At 41.6% G+C, this 19,527-nt stretch overlaps 1 protein-coding gene across 7 annotated transcripts in view; it reads right to left on the reverse strand.

Annotated features, from left to right (window-relative positions):
• Grik1 (glutamate ionotropic receptor kainate type subunit 1) overlaps positions 1–19,527 on the reverse strand; it is a 388,066-nt gene that overhangs the window by 136,957 nt on the left and 231,582 nt on the right. For all 7 annotated transcript variants that reach the window (XM_006987930.3, XM_006987928.4, XM_006987927.3 and 4 more), the window contains exon 4: positions 3,614–3,795. In XM_006987930.3, the coding sequence (XP_006987992.1) occupies positions 3,614–3,795 (182 nt within the window). The remainder of the gene's footprint in view (positions 1–3,613; positions 3,796–19,527) is intronic.

A 19,527-nucleotide genomic window follows, 5' to 3' on the forward strand; every position in this document is an offset into this window, starting at 1 on the left:
CTAGTAAATCCCTACAAGGCCAGCTTAGATCCTTTGCTGCCAATTCAAAAGGAATAACTGCATTTGCATACATAATACAATGGAACCTTTCTGACAGGTTCTTTCCTCAAAGGTACTTGCAAGTCATTAGCAAAATTGATATTAAACTTGCTACCCCTCAGGCTCAGAGGTCATTGTCAAAGAGGAAACAAAAGGTTTGTGGAACCAGAAGGAGCAAAATTCTTCAGTTAATCAGTATTTTTCAGACATGACAGTGTATAAACTAATCATGGCTGAGGCTACATGCAAAAAACTACACAAGATCAAGCTAGCCCAAAATCACAGCATGGATGGGGAGAATCAAATGAAGTTGCATCCCTAGCTATTGGTGACTGGTGGCCTCTGGGAAAGGAAGATCCAGTTTTCTTCATGAATGTGTGCTCTGAGAGGTTACCCATGCTCTGGGAGATGATCCCATACCCATGCTTATACAGGCAGTATGAAGTTGACACAGTGGATCTAAGAGAAAAGTCTGGCTGTGGGTCTCTGCATCTTCTGCTGAATGAAGCCTCTCTGATGATGATAATGCTATGCTCTGGTCTATGAGTGTAGCAGAGTATCATTAGGAATCATTTATTCGACTCCCCCTGCCCAATGTGTTTGGTTTTATCCTAGGTCTCTGGGCTATCCAGCCTCTGGCTCTTGGCTCTCCAGGCAGTGTCAGGAATGGGAGCTTCCTCTCTATGGCATGAGTCCCAAGCTGAATCAGTCATTGGTTGGTCACTCCCACAATTCTGTGACTTCTTTACCCCAGTACTTCTTGCAGGCAAGACAAATTGTAGGTTGAAGATTTTATAGCTGGGTTGGTGTCTTGGACTCTCTACTGGAAGCCATGTCTGGTTACAGAAGATGGCTGGTGCAGGCTCTGTATTCCCCTCAGTAGGAGTCTTAACTAGCATCACCCTCGTAGATTCCCAGGAATTTCCATTACACTAGATTTCTACCTCACCCCTGAAATGTGGGGAATCCGGTGAAAGAGGGGGAGGAAGATAGTAGGAGCCAGAGAGGCCAAGGATACCACAAGAAAACTTACAGAATCAATCAACTATGGCTCATAGAGGCTCACAGAAACTGAAGCAACAAACATGGACCCCACCCTGTGGGGGTTTGAGCTAGATTTTCTGCATATACCTTATGGTTGTGTAGCTTGGTGTTCTTGTGGGACTCCCAACAATGGGCATGGGGGGTGTCTCTGACTCTTTTGCCTGCATTTGGGACCCCTGTCCTCCTACTGGATTGCCTCATCCAGCCTTAATATGTATCATATCTTATTGTATCTTGTTAGGCCATGGTTGGTGGACATCTCTGGGAGCTCTGCCCTTTTCTGAAGGAAAATGGGGGAGGGGTGGATCTGGGGGAGAGGGAAGATGGGTGGGGGAGGGACTGGGAGGACAAGAGGGAGGGGAAACTGTGGTCAGGATTTAATATATGAGAGAAGAATAAATTTAAAAAAAAAATAAACAGTAGCTGAGTAACTTCTTCTAACTTCCACCAAAGTTTACTGACAATCTTACTACTAAAGTGATCGGAAAAAGGAAGCCCGGTTTGGAATCCTAAGATGGAGGCGAAAGAACAGTGTTTGCATCAATGGCCAGAGCAAAGGAGAGCCAATCCTGTTTCCCACCCCCATCCCCAGACCTCCATCATACCAGACGTTTTTCTGGAGTGCTTTCCTTACAGGTTTGGCTTTTATTTTAACTGTTTCTTGAGAGTTGTAATCTATAGCCCACTAGAAACATTGCTTCTAAGAAAGGAATTTATGCTTACATTTCTCAATATAGAAGGGAAAGCTCCATAGCCAGGACTCACAATAGTCTTCTCTTGTTTATCCAAGGCCTGTCTTTTGGGAAAGATGTAGCTACCAGTGTGAGTCAGATTGAATGCCATGTACATCTCATTAGAAAATAATTCTCTTGAATGTAAAAACAAGTTTCCACTCTCTGCTGTCAGGGGCTCCTGGGAAGGCTTGCTTCTTTGCATTTTGAGAGTTGCACATAAAATCTGAGTGATTTTTTTTCTGGTTCTGATCTATACACCTCATTGTGTACTTTAATCAGCCATGTTAAGTTGTGTAAATGAAGCCTTAAGGCAATTCTTTTTCTTTTTTTCTTTTTTTTTTTTTTTTTTTTTTTGGTTTTTTCGAGACAGGGTTTCTCTGTGTAGCTTTGCGCCTTTCCTGGAGCTCACTTGGTAGCCCAGGCTGGCCTCGAACTCACAAAGATCCGCCTGCCTCTGCCTCCCGAGTGCTGGGATTAAAGGCGTGCGCCACCACGCCCGGCCTGCCTTAAGGCAATTCTAAGTCGAACCTTTTAGTACAGTCATTCAGTGGATAAGACAGACAAATAAATGGTTGGCCTTCCTGAGTACGTACTTCTGGTCCAATCACAGCTCTAATTTTAACTCAGCAGATGTGGAAATGCTCCTCAAGTATTGCCATAGAACTGTGGAGCCCCAGGATACATGACTGTACCAGAAGACAGCATCCCAGTGGTTCAAGCGCCACAGTGCTCATTTATTGGGAGGTGCTGGTGCACTTAGGACACTGCTACCCATTAGCAACCTCTGGTGTTTTTAACTGTGGTGCACAACATATAGTGCACATTATTTTAAAATATTGATAAGAACCTTGGCTTATGTGACATATCTACTTAAGCATAAAGGCTACATGTCCCCCCCCCCCCCCCCCCCCCCCCGCCCTCCCGATTTCCTCCAGATTTAATTATTTGATAATTTTTTATTACTGATTGTATTTGAAACATCTGACTAGTATTTCAAGATGCACCTATGTACTTTTCTAGATGTAGTTCTGGCCCACATCTACACTCTTGAGTATAGCACTCTAGTATCCAAAGTAAGGCAACCCCAAATGTGTGCAGCTGTTGCCGCAAGTCCCTGGAACTAAAGTCACTCTGCAGGGAAGACTGAGAACCAGTGCTTTATCTCTCATAGATTCTGAATTCTTTTTCTTGGGTGTCAGGCTAAAGCCCTCAGCAACTCAATTATCACTGCTTGATTATTATTATGAACATGACTGACATCTTTCATCTGTGGAGGATGTTTTAATTGCCTGTTTGCACCCACATCCTCTGGAGATGAAGGCAAAGCAGCTTACTGTCCATAACAAGAGCTGTACCTTCCTGGGATGAGATTGCTTTGTCCTCTCCTCTACTGCACTTAGAATCCTGCAGCTGAGGCCACAGAGGTCTTGCTCATGTTAAGTCGGCCACTGCACAAATTAAATGTGGCTTCATCTTCTCAGAAGATGTAAAGAACACAGACATTTGCACCACCTAAGGAATCTACCCTCTCCTCCCATCTCCTAGCAGGGTCCACTTACCACACAGCTCATATGGAGCAGTACACACACATCACAACTGGCTCTGAACTAATTAATTATACCTTTGGTTCCTTAAAAGGGGTCTGAAAATTGCAGTCTGAAAATTTGGCTCGCCCTATAGTGTGGTGGCTGTACCAGGCCGCACCAAGTGAAAACACAAACCAAATGTCATTTTTTCTTTTTGAGAAAGACAAAATATGTTTCTCCCATCTTTTACCCCCTCCATAGACCTCTTACCTGCTTAAGGATTTCAGCAGCCGTTTCATGGGAACAATCAAATATCACATAAAACTCTTTGCCTTTCTTCATCTCCTTGAGCAGAGGTTTGGCATCTTTATTCCCAGAGGGCAGCTGGCGGATTTTGATTTTAATGTTGTATCTGGAAGGAGCTTTGATGAGCTCTTGCAGGCGAATTAGACCTGGAAAATGACATCCAATCATGCACCAGAGATGGATCTGTGTTGTTTATTGCCATTTACAGTCAAGGCAGAACATTCCCAAAATGTATCAAGCGGCCACCAACATAAAGGTTACACTATTGACTTCCTATTTATCACCCCCCTTATCTGGTAGATTGCTCTGATATTTTCCATTTGTGGGTCTGTGTGGCGGGGAAGCACAATTTCCCCAAGTGCATTTTGAATATATTGAGCATACACTTGTCCTTTCAACCTTTCAGCCAACACTACACGTCTTTAACATATCAAGTTTATGACTATGAAACTTCAACAAACAACAGCTTGCTTGAAGTTTCTAGAGGTACTCCACAAAATAGCGCCTGTTATTATTTTTAGAAACATATTTTCAAAAATTTATTCTTGTGAATATGTGTTTGAGTGTGCATTAATGTGCATGTATAAGTACCTCTGTTAGTAGAGGCCAGAAGAGGGCATCAGATCCCCTGGATCTGGAATCACTGGCAGTTGTGAGCTGACTGATGTGAATGCTGGGAAATGAACTCTGGTCCTCTGCAAGAGCAGGGAGCAGTCTTAAGCGCCAGCACTGAGCCCTCTTTCCAGTCCCTACATCTGTTATCTTTTAAAAGCTCAAGGAATACAAGGATTTCTTGGGGTTGCTAACTTACGTAAACTTATCATCAAATATTCATTTGTAGTATGTCGTTTACCAGCTAATTAGTCAGCTTGCTTTGTATAATCTTTTGGTGCTTGCTCAATAAACTATTTACAAATGGCTCATTATCTCTCTTGCTAATATGTTAGAGAGTTGTGTTGGTTAAGTCCTTATTTGATTAAAATGTACTATAGGATTTGGGGTGAGTATGATAGTGGAAGCAGAAATGTCATTTAAAATATAACTGCTGGCAGTTGTAGCAAAGTGTACACAGCAGCCTAAATTTATGGAATATTTGCTTTACCACAGGTCTGGATTCACCCGAGTTGCACTTTTCCCTAGTAGAAGTTCATTACTAGGCAAGGTGTGTACAGCCATAGAAAAGCTCCATCTCATGACCCTGATGTTAACTGGTATTTGCTAGACTGCACGATGTTGCATCTCTCTCTCTCTCTCTCTCTCTCTCTCTCTCAAGGACTCCTATCACATTGGAAAATTGACTTTTAAAAAAAAGTCTGCAGTTCAGTGCCTTCAGGATTTGTTAGCCAGAAGTAATCAACAGAGAATATTAAACTTTATGAGTGTTCAGATGGAAATTGTGCCATGAATGGTACAGGATGGCACATGGATTTCAGCCCATTCCAGAATTGAGACATTTGCTTCTTTCTCTGTCATTTTTTTATTGCCCTCCCCTCAATAGTCCCATTTATTTCAGCTGACATTGGAAAAGCTTCTCCAACACAGGAGATAGGTTTGATTCTGAAGTGTGGCCAGTTTTTCATGACACTATTTTCAGAATTACATTGAGTGGACATGAGAGGGACTGTTGCAGAACCATGTTAGGAGTTAGTACATTTTCCACCCACCCCTTTTCCTCTTTTCATAAAAATCAAAATTAGAACAACATCCTTCCTGGGCTCTCACTCCTTTTCAAATCAGTGAAGAACCAAAAATTGAAACATTCTTTTTTTTTTCTTAACAAGTTTCTTTTTCTGAATCACCACCAAATACTAAGAATGAGGTTGGGATGGATCCCGATCCACCTGTCTGCTCCCCCCCCAAAAAAACAATTCAAGCTAAACAACTGTCTCCCATATCCAGAGGGCCTAGACTAGTCCTGTGGGGACTCCACAGCTATTACATGGGTGGGATTTTTGGAGCCCAGTGCCTAGGGTGTGACACCTTGCACAGCCTTGGTGCAGGGGGAGGGTCTTGGACCTGCCTCAGCTGAGTGTGCCAGGTTCTGCTGACTTCCCATGGGAGACCTTGACCTGGGAAATGTGAAGATGGGAAATGGGTTGGGGGAAGTCTTGGGGGTGGGAAGAGGCAGGGATTTGTGGTTGGTATGTAAAGTGAATTGAAAATTTCTTAATAATAAAAAATATATTAAAAAAAGAATGAGGTTGGGGGTGGAACAGGCACTTATATATTTGTTATTCCTTTTATTAGTTAAACCTCATCATGGCACTATGAAGCAAGTTACCACGTTTATTATCTCAGATACAGAAACCAAGGCCCAGAGCATTAAATAACTTACTCAGGGCTATAGGGATAGCTAGCAGGAACCATAGATTAAGACAATTTGTGAATCTAATGCTCCATCTTTCCATGTCCCCGCCCTGCCTTACAAATACAGGCTATTGCTGCTCAGGGCACACTGAAGCTTAAAATGGTTTGATGATAAGGAAAAACAGAACCAGAAACTGATTTTCCTCTCTTTCTTTCTTCGGGCTTCATGCTCTGCTATCAGTTTTTTTCTTCTGTTTTAGCATGAGCATGACCACCTCGGAGAGCTCAATATGGCCTTTAAATGAAATGGGGAAAACATTTTGAATGTACGTTTTATATGCTGCAAAGAGCTGCTCCTTTGTTCTTTGCTGAATGGAATGTCAGCCTTGAAGTGCATCTTCCTAGCCAGGACCCTGCTGGCATTTAAAGTCGACAGTTCCCCCTTCATTCCTTCACATTCACGTTCAAGAGGATGTGTTTCCTGGATGCTCATTAGATCCTACGCCTGTGCTGAACTCTGCAAGGCTTTTAAAGCTCGGAGGAGATTTTCGTACTAGAAAGTATCCTTAGGTGGATGGAGTACCAATTGCCACTTGATTTCATGCATAGAAAGCTGGCTGGACTTACTGCAGGCTGGAGTAGCCTGCTGGAGGTGACAGTCACGTAGCAGGTTCAGGGCTGAAAGCCAAGCCTGCCTTCTGACTCCCCAGTAGGGTCCTTTCTCTTGGATCAGGGACCCTTTCTGACTTTTGTATTTGGGACAATTGATTGAACAAATGGCTCCACTGACTTACTCAGTCAGCAAACAGAGGAAGCAAATTCTAGACCAGCATCAGACCTTGGCTTGGCTTGCAGTGACCACCCACTTTCACAATAGTTTCAGAAAAGAAAGATCTTCAGACTGAAAGATTACAGCCCCAAGGTGTGAGAAGGATAGAGACTTTGCATCTGTCTTCGTGAAGTCACCTCAAGCCAAGTCTTTCTGCCCTCATGAGCAAATTTATAATTTAAAAAGCTTTCTCCCTTCACAGGAGAGAAAATTTACTGAACTCTTTCCTTAATATTTGCATTTTGCAGCAATCCATCAATCATTTCATGTTTCATTGTAATGACTAGTTAAAAAATTATTTGTTAAACAAATAATGACTTTAGGGAAAGGAAACAGATTTAAGAGCAGCCCCCAGCTTTGTGACATCCTCATTTGGATGCCTGCCTTGATCAGGTGATGAAGCCCTGCCAAGATTTCTGTAACAGGCAATGCCAATGGTGCATGTAAAACTAGGAATTTGGTGAGGTTTTCTAGCCCATCAAGGTAGAGGCATTTTAGATTGAAATGTAGATCAGGAACGAACTAGACAGATCCAAGTGAGTGACATTATATAAAACTCTGATCTCATCTTGACTCTCTGTAAATATAATGACATGAATGACAAAGAAGATCTGGACCAATGGAGACCAAAGATATGTCACAATGAAATACATTGAATGCTGCTGGGGCAATCAGGGAAAAGAGAATTATCCATGAATTTGTTTGCTTGACAGTATTGTATCATTGCTAAGCTTCCTGCATTGGATGGATTGTAGTGTGGCTGCAGTTAAGAAAGTTAGTTTCTAAAGTAGGCACAACAATCTATTAGTGCGCAAAAATGTCAGAATATCTACAATTTACTTTTCAGTGGTTCTATAGAGCTTGTAGTTATTATTACTCATACTTTTTTTCATGGTGCTTGAAATTGAACCCAGAGCTTTGATCTCTACACATTGAAACTTTGAGACAAAGTGTAGTATACCATATAGCCCAGGATGACTTGGGGCTTCTGATCTTCCTGCCCCAGCCTGCCACGCAAGGTTTACGGGCCTGCACCACCATGCCCTATTTGTAGTTATTTATATGTTGAAAGAACTGGGGAAGATTAAAATGAATTTGGTTAGTTAAAAATGGCTGCTGTATCTGGATGAAGGCATGGGTGTACAAGTTTATTGCACACCTCTTGAAACTTTTCTCTAAGTTCAAAGACAAAACTCATGGCTATGAAGCAATATCATGAGTGTCTCTTCTTATCCACACCCCTAGCCATGCAATTAGAAACCTAAAATTATGAAAGTGCTTTAGAGTAAAGCCAGTTTGTTTCATGTGAATGTGAGCTAGGCTGCATATAGAGATAACATTTAAAAAGTCAACATGGCCGATTCTAAACACTTTGGCTGTCTGCCCTGTGTATTCAAATATGACACAGAAAAATGCTGATCTGCATGTGTACTGAGGAGCTGTGGCATGAGGCAGAGCATATGGGAGAGGAGCAAAACTTCCTTCTATTTCCAGTGCATGTGTAAAAATGCTCTGTGTCTTCTTTAATAATAACAAACCTTGCTATTTACACTGCCCCTCTTTCACAGTGCGCTGCTTGTCCTATAAATAGCTCGCTAAAGCTAGAATATTTTTGGGAAGTGTACAGGTGCTAGAGCTATTTCATGGAGAGGAAAGTGAGGCACAGTGAGGTTAATTGTCTAGACCAGCCCTGAGAATAAGTCACAGACACCAGGAATTGGAAGGGACTTTAAAGGTCAAAGCCTGACTTGATGCAGGAATCCCCTCACATTGCCGCTGAACGCCTCTCGGTGTAGGAGATTCTCTCCTATACACTGCAGTCCAATCTACTCCTGGGCAGCCTTCATTCTATTTAATGAGTCTCAGTTCAAAAGGAAAGTGCCTCCGTTTTCTTGAGTCTTAATCCAATTCCCTGTTCATTAAACCATACGAGTCGGTTTGATGCTGTAAAAGTGAGTGTAATAAACCATTGGGACCCGAAGATCAGATCACACATTTTAAATGTTAATTTCTTCTTCATTTGAACTTAGAAACATGCAAAATGGTATTTCACAAATGTGTGGGTATATTAATATACCCACATCTAATAGGATTCTTAAGGGCATCTATGTATAAATTGGGAATCTTCCAGAGGGGAGGGAAAATCTGAGCTGAGAAATGGAAATGAGAGACACGAATTACCTGGGGAAGTGCAGCATGCCTTGGTGCAAAGCTTCGGAATATGATTTTTCAAAATTACAACAACAACAAAACGGTAAGTTGGAGGCATCCATAAGGAAAAAATGTGTCCCTTGATCACAAAGGGACTCGTGGAGGAACCTAACCCAAACATTTGAGATTCACTAATATTGCAGTAAACTCTAGTAATATATTTTGGGTCTGAATTCTGGGTAATATCCATGGTAGCTAAAAGCAATGTCCCATGCGTACAACATCTAACGACTGGTTTCCTGAGCAGAATTCTGAAATTTTGCAGAGTTCTGGACAGAGGACTGGGGTTGGATATATGAAATTTTTAAACAAGTGGAGGAAGAAAAAAACCCAACAACTGTAGATTGTTGCCTTTTTAGAATCTGGTAGCAAGGTCCTTTATCCCTCTGTTATTTCAGTGGGAATCACACAGTGAGGGTGATTTGAGCAGCATTGACGTTCTAACAGCACAGCGGGCTAAGTTGTGCACAATGAAAGTGAAAGATTTGCTGTCTCTTCCATGACGCTGACTGTTTACAGAATCCCCTTCATTTCTGCTGGTACCCTCCGGGTAAACGCAAGGGAATCTCTTGAACATTAAAAAACTTAAGTCACCCTTGCAGATTCCTGGGAGCTTCCCTTGCACCAGGTTTCTACCTGATCCTGAAATGCAACCCCCCTTGCACCAGGCTTCTACCTGACCCTAAAATGCCACCCCCCCCCACCGCCTCCAGTCATCTCTTTCAGTACTCTCCTCCTCCATTCACCCCCAACGCAATCCCTCATGTCCCCATACTCACCTGCCCCCTGTCCACCCATGAGATCTCTTCTATTTCCCCTTCCCAGGGAGATCTATACATTCCCCCTTGGTCCTAACTTGCTACCTAGCTTCTCTGGGTCTGTGGATTGCAGTATGGTTATCCTTCATTTTACAGATGATATCCACTTATAAATGAGTACCTACCATGTTTGTCTTTTTGTGTCTGGGTTACCTCACTCAGGATGATTTTTTTCTAGTTCCATCTATCTGCCTTCAAATTTCATGATGTCCTTGTTTTTAACAGCCAAATAATACTCCATTGTGTAAATGTACCACATTTTCTTTATCCATTCTTCAGTTGAGGGGCATTTAGGTTATTTCTAGGTTCTGGCTATTACAAATAAAGCTACTATGAACATAGTTGAGTAAGTGTCCTTGTGGTATGACTTAACATCTTTTGGGTATATGCCTGAGACTCCTAGCAATGGTGAGTATATAGCCTGACTGGCTTTCTCCTGTAACCAGGCAATACTTCAGTGGAGGGAACACCAACCCAGCCACACAACCTTTGTCCTGCAGTCTGTCCTGCCTATGGGATGGGATGTGGTAAGGGTTGTGTAGAGACTGTAGGAGTGGCCAACCAATGACTGGTCCAGCCTGAGACCCATGCCGTGAGAGTGAGCCCACCCCTGACATTGTCTGGAGTGCCAGGGCCCAGAGGCTGGATGACCCAGAAATCTAGGATAGAACCAAATACAACTGGAGAAAAACATGCCACTGTAATGATGCCTAATGACATTCTGCTATACTCATAGACTAGTGACTACCCCAATTGTTATCAGAGAGGCTTCATCTGGTCACTGATGGAAACAGATGCAGAAACTCAAAGCCAAATATTAGGCCCAGCTTGGAGAATCCTGCTGAAGAGAGGGAGGAAGGATTGTAGAAGCCAGGGTCAAGGACACCACGAGAAAACCCACAGAAACAACTAACCTGGGCTCATAGGAGCTCACAGAGACTGAGTTGACAACCAGGGAGCCTGCATGGGACGGACCTAGGCCCTTTGCATGTATCTGACAGTTGTGGAGCTTGATCTTCTTGTGGGACTCCTAACAGTGGAAGCAAGGGCTGTCCCTAGTGCTTTGACTGGCTTTTGGGAATGTAATCCTCATGCTGGGTTACCTTGCCCAGCCTTAATGCAAGGGGAGGTCCTTAGTCCTATTGTAACTTGAAATGCCATGTTTTGTTGATACCCATGGGAGGCCTGCCCTTTTCTGAACAGAAACAGAGGAGGAGTGGATGATGGTGAGGTGGGGAAGGGAATGAGAGAAGAGGAGGGATGGGAAATTGCAGTCAGAATGTAAAATAAATAAATAAATTTAATTTAAAAAATACAAAACTTAGGTCATTATTTAAATACAATCCTAATAGCAAGTATTTCACCAGTTTACAGGATGGTTGGGACCTTAAATCATTTAACTATGATTTCCAAGGGTGCCTGACATGTTGGCATTCAAGAAACCAGTTGTTATTTTTGTGTTTGTATTTCTCTATAAATTATCTTAGGATTTATTCCTTTAGTCGCTGACATTTCTTTGTATGTTAATCTCATTTCAAATTCATCCTTGCTGAATGTACATGTACACAATGGAATTGATTCAGGCACAAAGAATAATGAAACTATGAAATTTGCAGGAAGAAGAAAAGGATGGGAAAACACCATATTAAGTGAAATAACCCAGACTCAGAAAGATAAATCCTGTATATTCTGTCTCATAGGCAGATCCTAGGTTGTAGTTTTTATGTGGGTGTATTCATGTGGGAGTGATTATGGGTGGAGTGCAGTAAACCAGAGAGAAGCGGTGAGAAGGTGAAAAGAGGCTTTTAATGACTGTGGGGAAGGGAATAGAATACATGTGTCATGAAGGGAGGTGAAATGGATCGGCAGGCAATAGTGTTTGCATTGCAAGACTGACCTTAGAACCACTGACCTACACACACACACACACACACACACACACGAGAGAGAGAGAGAGAGAGAGAGAGAGAGAGAGAGAGAGAGAGAGAGAGAGAGAGAGAGAGAGAGACTCTGGGTATGGTATGGGACTTTGAAATCCCAAAGCCCACTCCCGGTGACACACCTCCTCCAATAAGGCTACACCTCCTTATCTTTCCCAGTAGTTCATCAAGGACTAAGCATTCAATTATATGAGTGTATGGGGGTCATTCTCATTCAAACCACCACACCGATTTTTTAAAATAAAATAACATAAATTATCCTTGCTCTAAAACTTGGCCTATGTGCAATGTAATGACTAGTAACTACTGTAGGCTGACAGTTAGACATCTTATGTGGCTGTTCAAAAATGACTTAAGGAAATCATAAGCTAACAAACAAAGGAATAAATAGCAACACAACACCTCTCAAGAGCCATGTGCCATGAATCCAGGACTAGGTTATCTGCCAGGTACTCATTGCCTTGTGTCAATGCTTCTTCATATTCACATCTGCATCCAAAGTCCAGACTACTTTCCTTAAATCCAGACCCCTCTATTCACAACTCCGTTCGATGACTATATTGGTCTAAAATTCAAATTTGCACATTCATGGCCAAACACTTGATATCTGTGATGGTTTGTTTTCAATGCCAATATGCCACAACCTAAAAACATTTGGAATGAGTCTCGATTGAGAAATCATCTAGAAGAGGATGCTCTGTGGCATGCCTTTGGGGGATTGTCTCTATTATTAGTAGAAATGGAAAGACCCAGCCTAAATATGGGAAGTACCATTGCATGGGCTGGGTCCTGAATTGTGTAAGAGTGAAGGAGGCAGGTAATGTACATGCATTTATTTCTCTCTGCTCTTGACTATGGATGTGACCAGCTGCTTGAGTTCCTGCCTTGGCCTGTTGTTATGAACTGTAACCTGGAATTGTGAGCCAAGTAAACCCTTTTCTTCCCTGAGTCGCTTTTGGTCAGAAAATTTAACCACAGCCACAGACAGGAAAGTAGGTCAATATCCATCTGGCTTCCTACAGGTTAGTGGTGCCCAAACCCTTTACCATCTCAGATGATGGTGACTCTATCCATTGGCTCCTCTTAAAGCTGAAGATATTGTCTTTTACTTACTTTCCTGTCTTCTGACCTCCACTGCCTCAAGATATTATTATCATTATGGTTTTTTTTTAACCCACAGGTATGAGAAGTCATAGGCTGCTCTGCCTTTACCACAGCATTAATAGTTCCAAAGACAGAACATAGATTTCCTGTTCTTACCTACTATTTAAAAATAAGCTTACCATATGGCATTTGTCTCATGTCAAAGGAATGCAATATGTTTTCCTTGACATATGACTCAACTGGAATGCCAGCAAAACAGCTACTTTAGGAGAGTTATGGGGCTTTACTTCTTTCCTATTACATTAGTCCATTGAGGCAAATGTCTATAACTCAAAGTGCCTCGATTTTTTCAGATTACTGAGTTTTATACATCAAAGTCAGTGACATACAGTCACAAAGGTAGTGATGGGTACATAAGACAGCATTACAAAGTCATCAAAGCAGGAGAAAATGACTCATGCAAGCTGGGAGTATCCATGATGACAGCTTTCTTAAAGATGCCGTGCTGTTGGATCTGTCATTCAAACACACGCCATACTACAATGTAAATGGAAGCAAGAGAAAGGGGCGTACTGGAAAAGCTTGCAAATGGGAGCCACATTCAGACACTCAGAGTGTTAAGCTCGCTCAGCCTCTAAATGTTTCCAGTGCTTAATGCTCTCCTACTCTAGTGCTAGCACCTCCATTTCCAGTCTTGGTTTCCATAGGAGCAATCTGGAAAATTGCTCTGACCACTTTCACCTGCTTAGAGTGCCTTAGCGATACAACAGCCAGAACAATCCATTAATACATAGCTGACTTGATCTTGGTCAGTTCACTCTACAGTGACTTTCCATTTCACACAGAGCACAAATTCTTCCAGGGGTCTTTAGCACCCCCACAGGATCCACCAGTTTCTCTCTCCTGACCTCTTCTACCACCACTGTCATTTAATTCAGCTTCAATCACACTGATTCCTCACTAGTTCCATAATATACCAGATAGACTTTCACCAAGATCAGCAGCCGGCTTTGCCTGGAATCCGCTGGTTCCGCATGGCTCACCTCCTCACCTACTTCAACTTTTGCTCAAACCTCACCTTTGAAATGTAGCATGATGCCAAACACTGAAAATAGCAGTCCGGGTTCCAGATTTTTTCTGACTATGCTGTTTTTCTTTCTTGCATATTGTTTATCACGTATATATGTATACACACACACACACACACACACACACACACACACACACACACACACACACAATACTCTAGGAGGGTGACGTAAAGATGGTATGGTGCAATATGAGTTTGAGTTCTACAGGAAGCAATCTATGCAGCATTGGAAATTAAATCATGTCTTACACAGGGCTCTGTAGAAATCCACAGTAAGGTCCTTCTATGACAAGAGCCCCACTGTCTGAGGCCAGAGAAGAAACTTTTGGGAAAATAAGGAATTCTCTCCCAAGAATCCTGTTGGTTGATTGGAAGTTCATGCTTTCAATTATCTCAAAGATGCTCCCCTTGATCTTCCATAAAGGTTTAGTTAAAGCTTCATTGCATGGCCCTTCTTTTCAGATATGCAGATACCAACAGTGGCCACCTTTCTCCCAAGTCCCATCTCTTTTCTTCACAGCTGAAAAATTCAGACATTTAAATCTCATTCACATACCCTGCATTTGAGCATTCTTCATGACCTCATGTGTACAACTAAGCAAGGGCCGGGGCAATCATGAATGTAGAGAGGAAGGTCTAGGCTCAAGGTAAACTAGGAACTAGAGAAGCTTGTGTTAAAGCCCCTTCTACTGTTGCTGAAAGATTATTTAGGGTAAGGACTAGATAGTGTGCTTAAAGCAGTTTAAAATAGTGATTCAAGACAATTTACTCTTATGTTCCAATACTTTAAGACATGGAAGGTTTTTATTTTATTTGTGTGTAGGTAGATTGTGTGGTATGGTGTGTGTGTGTGTGTGTGTGTGTGTGTGTGTGTGTGTGTGTGTGTGTTGTATGTACTTAATGACTGCTTTGTGTGCAGCACATGGGCTCATGCACTCACATAATAAATGGAGGAAGATGACAGGTGTCTTGTTTTATCACTCTCCATCTCATTCTCTTGAGACAAGTCTCTCACTGAAGCTGGAGAGAGGTGGTGGCCAGCACACCCAAGCTATCCTCCTGTCTCAGCTCCCTCCACACTCTGCTGCCATGCTTGGCTTTTTATGAGGTGCTTGGACCTGAGGTCTTCAGGCTTGAACAGCAAATGCTTTTACCCACTCAAACATCTCTCTAACTCCTATATATGGAAGTTTTTAATGATGGTGCATCATTAAGATGCCATTGAAAGGTTATTTCAGCTCAGAGCCTTCTCCCCAGCCGTTCCTTCTACCTGAGATTTGGAATTCTCTCTCCAGGAATCTGCATGGCTTGGTCCTTTCACTTTTTGGAGTTTTACTTAGATGTTTACTAATGAGTACTTCCCAGATATCTTTACATTAGTTTACAAACTTCCACACTGCCCAGTCCCTCGCACATCATTAGCTACTTTCTTCTTCTTCATAATATTGACTGTTATTTATATACTGAATATTTACTTTTGTGTTTTGTTTAGATAAACAGGCTGGGGGATTCAAAAGGTCAGAGATATTTTTGCTCATGGTTGGTACAATTCTGCTAATAGTAAATGCTTATAATAAGGGGTCTGTTCTATTATTCTGTCTCCTTGCCTATGTTGTGTTAGAGAGAGAGAGACAGAGAGACAGAGAGACAGAGAGACAGACAGAGACAGAGACAGAGTGCTAGAGAGAGAGAGACGACAAAGAATATCAGAAACTTACTTCTAATGGTTTTTCTGGATTTTTATATCTTCATACATGTGTTCATTTTAAACATTACTTAAAGAAAGCATTCACTTTCTTATGACAAAACCAAAGAATTTGTAGCAAACACACTGAGAAAAGGAGCCATTTAGAGCTTAGCCACAGGAAGCAGCCATGGGAATCATCTAAAGGATCATGCATGCTGTGTTGCCTTGCTTGGCTTCCCCAGTATTTCAGAAACTTCACCTGCTCTGTTTGGATATGGGTATTAAGCCCATTTACTAATGGGAAATTTAAATGGAGCAGAGAGGAAGGACAATTCAAACTCTAACATGGTTGTCTTAAGCTATTCACAAAATGAAACCTAGGCATGGATTTGGTTTACCCAGTGAAATGTAGACTAGCACATGCTTGCTTGCCCTATGCCAGTTGTGTGGGTGTTTGGCTAACAAAGTGTAATGGAACACTGTGAAATCCTACCCTCTCTGGCCTGCCAAGTTCATGTTTTTCATTGCCTTGTAAAGAAATCATTCTTAGAGTGTTACCAGTTTAAAGGAACTAGCAACTGTTTTAATCATTAATGCCCATTAACAGTTTTGGGTATCACCAAGTGTGACACCTTCTAGTGCTTAGCTCCTTGAACCAGAAAGGGTTGGAAGGTCTCAGGAGCAATCCTCCAACTATCTCTCTCTCCGGCCAAAGTCAATGTAGACACAGCAACCCCTTCTCCAAAGCACCACCTAGACGCTCACTCTTTCCTTTGTTCATTGAAGAATTCCAATCCAGAAAGAAGTTCTTCCACCTATGCCAAAAAAAAAAAAAAAAAAAAAAAAAAAGGAACAAAACACAGGGAGCCAAGAAGAACTGGGTGGAAGAACAAGCTGTGTCCTGATCTATGCTCCTCCATAAAACAGCACAAAACAGTAATTTTCAGGCTGTGCTATGCCCCAAATGATTCCATTATTATAAAATAGCAGTTTGCTCCTTTTTGAGTGCAAATGTTGGGGTGGAACGCCTCTGTACTTTGCTTGTGTGAATAAACAACCAACCATCCAGTATAATGCTAAGTTATTTCCACAAATGAAACATCACCATCTCTGACCTTGTCAAATTAAATCAGGAACACATGGACATATTGGGCTATTGAAACCCCTCAAGAAAGGTCAGAGCTGGGGGCTTGGCAAACACAGCAGCCGGTGGAACATGGGGCTCCTCACTAAGCTCACATGAAAGAAGGGATGCTTCATCCAACAGCGCAGTGGAACCCCCTGACCTCTCATCAGATCATAGGGTGCATGTGTGGCAATATCAACAGGTAGTGGACTCTCAACTCTCTGCCCAGGGATTTAATGGACCACAAGCCTTTTCTTGAAACAGTCCCTTTGAGACACCATTTGAATGGACCAAGCTCTGGCTTTTAGAACATCTCTGTGGATGTTTAAGGCTCTGTGGCTTAGTTCTCTAATATCTAATCACCAGTGATGGCCTTCTTGGCATCTCGATCCGCTCTGTGCCTGTGACTTCAGTGAGGCCTCTTCCAACCCTGCAGCCTTTAAACCAATTTTTTGGTGCCATTCCATAATATTTACATGATGGGGAATATGTTGCAAGAGTTAAGGCTAGTGATGAAGATTGCAACAAAAGATCCTGTAATTGCCATTGGCCACTACCAAGTAAAGTCAGTGATCTTTGGCGTATTAAAGACTATATAATTGATGTAGCTTCTGAATTTATTGTAAAAATGCAAGCATGGCTGTTTCTGACATAGATCATTCACTACAGAAAGTCCATTTTGTAGTGGGCTTTTCCAGTTTCTATCACCATTATATCATGCATTTTGGTCATTCACATTCCTACACAGGTAATTCTCCACTCAATTTAAATACAAAAGTAGACAGAGCTTTAGGGACTGGAAAAATAGCTTAGTGGTAGAATACTTGACTGTTATATGCAGTGCTCCTGCACTACACATACATGCATGCATACATATATACATACATAATACACACACACACACACACACACACACACACACACACACACACACTAAAGCCCGGGTTTCTCTGAGTCTTTTAGTGTTTTTTTCCAAAGAATCTTGTATCATGTGAAAATCTGGTTAAACAAACCCATTATCCCTTTATTTTCCTAATTTCTTCTTGTTATAAGATTGTTAGTCATGACCTTTATGGTAGATAAGGAAAGGTATCACCGACTTTTGTCCTACACTGAAGAAAATTTGTAAAGAGAACTAAGATGGTGCCTGGAAAAATGCCCAGAGAATGAGGCAAAGATTAACATCAATCTATTTAAAAAACAAGAGTGAAAGAGCAGCAATAGAGCTTCATAAATGTGGATAAGCCTCAGCTTTTATAAATGTTTGCTTTTTGTTCTTTCTCCCTTCCGTTCCTCCCTTTATCCCCCTCCTTCCTACTCCTTCTTTATATTTTATATCAAGAAAATCCAGAGGCCCAGGGTCAAGTCTAGTCAAGCATATGTACCTTTATAAATAAAGTTTTATTGTTACATACCATGTCCACTCATCTGCACATTACATATGAACACTTCAGCAAAGTAGTTGTATCCAAGACCATATGGCCACAATACTGTACCATACTATTTGCTCTTTATGCAAAACGTTTGCTGGTTCGGTGTTCTACATAATTGAAAGAGGCTATTTTGCTGAACTAGGCTTGAGAAAGCAGAAAGTGCTGAATAGACTTCATGCTGCATTTGGTGCTCAGCTTCTCAGCTTTCTGCTGTGTGTTAAGGGAAAGAAGCCAGGCTTCTACAAGGGTCTAATGAAGCAGAGATAGGTCCAATGGCCAGCAAGTTCTCAGGATGTCTGAAATCACCACAGAATGTGAGACTTGGAGACAGGTGACTGATGTAAGCATGTGGGAATGAAGGAGGGAAGAGGTGAGGCATGTCAAAATTTTACTATGTCTAAGAGTGCTCTAGAGTCATTCTACACTTTAGCTTGTAGAGGACAGAATTCTGCCTGCAAGTTTCGAGTGAGTTGAATGTTGTCCTTAGAGACTCTCTTGCTGTTCCCATTGACTTCGATGGGAGTAATGGGGCATTTTGTCCCACGACATCTGTGCTGGCTTCAGGCTATTTAACAAACTCCTACTAAACAAATCTCAATAAAGGCTCTTTAATGGGTACTTAATTCTGTTGTAGAGGTAGGTGCTGAGCACACCTAAGTCCTTTCTTTTCCTTCAGGTTTGCTGTTTCCTCTTTTTTATGGCTTAGTAATTACTACAGCAGAGAACCCTGAGTTAAGCACTATTAAACCCACTCCAAGTCACCGAATGTCTGCTTTTATTGATCTCAGTTGATCCTCTTACTCTCTAGGTTCCAATTTAACAGTTCAGTTGATTATTCATTTACATTTTTAATGTTGTAGGCAAAATCATTTTAACATGAATCATCTCTAACTTAATGGGTAACATACAGAGTTATTTGGGATTTTAATTTCAACAAGTATTTATTGAGCATATGAGCTCAGATGAACAAGAATCAAAAAGGTCATTTTACTTTATGGTCAACAATGACAAAAATGATGTGCTGATGTTTTGCTATACAAAATGGCTGTTACTTATAAATGGCTTCCGTGGTGTTAGAGGGTGGTTAGGACATTATGTTTTATAACTTCCACTTATTAATTATATTTTGTCTACATATACTTAAACTATATAATGCCCATATCATTGTTTGAACTTGTTCATAAACACAGGTGTTCTTATAACTTATTTTCCTTTTAGATGATTTTGCTTTGCTGAAGATGTGAGGAATTATGCCAAGTGGAGCTCTTTAGAATGAGAGCTTGATTTTATTAGCTCATGAAATTATTTAACAAACACAGACAAAATGGAAAGA

This window comes from Peromyscus maniculatus, chromosome 12 (assembly GCF_049852395.1).
Source record: "Peromyscus maniculatus bairdii isolate BWxNUB_F1_BW_parent chromosome 12, HU_Pman_BW_mat_3.1, whole genome shotgun sequence".
NCBI lineage: Eukaryota > Metazoa > Chordata > Mammalia > Rodentia > Cricetidae > Peromyscus > Peromyscus maniculatus.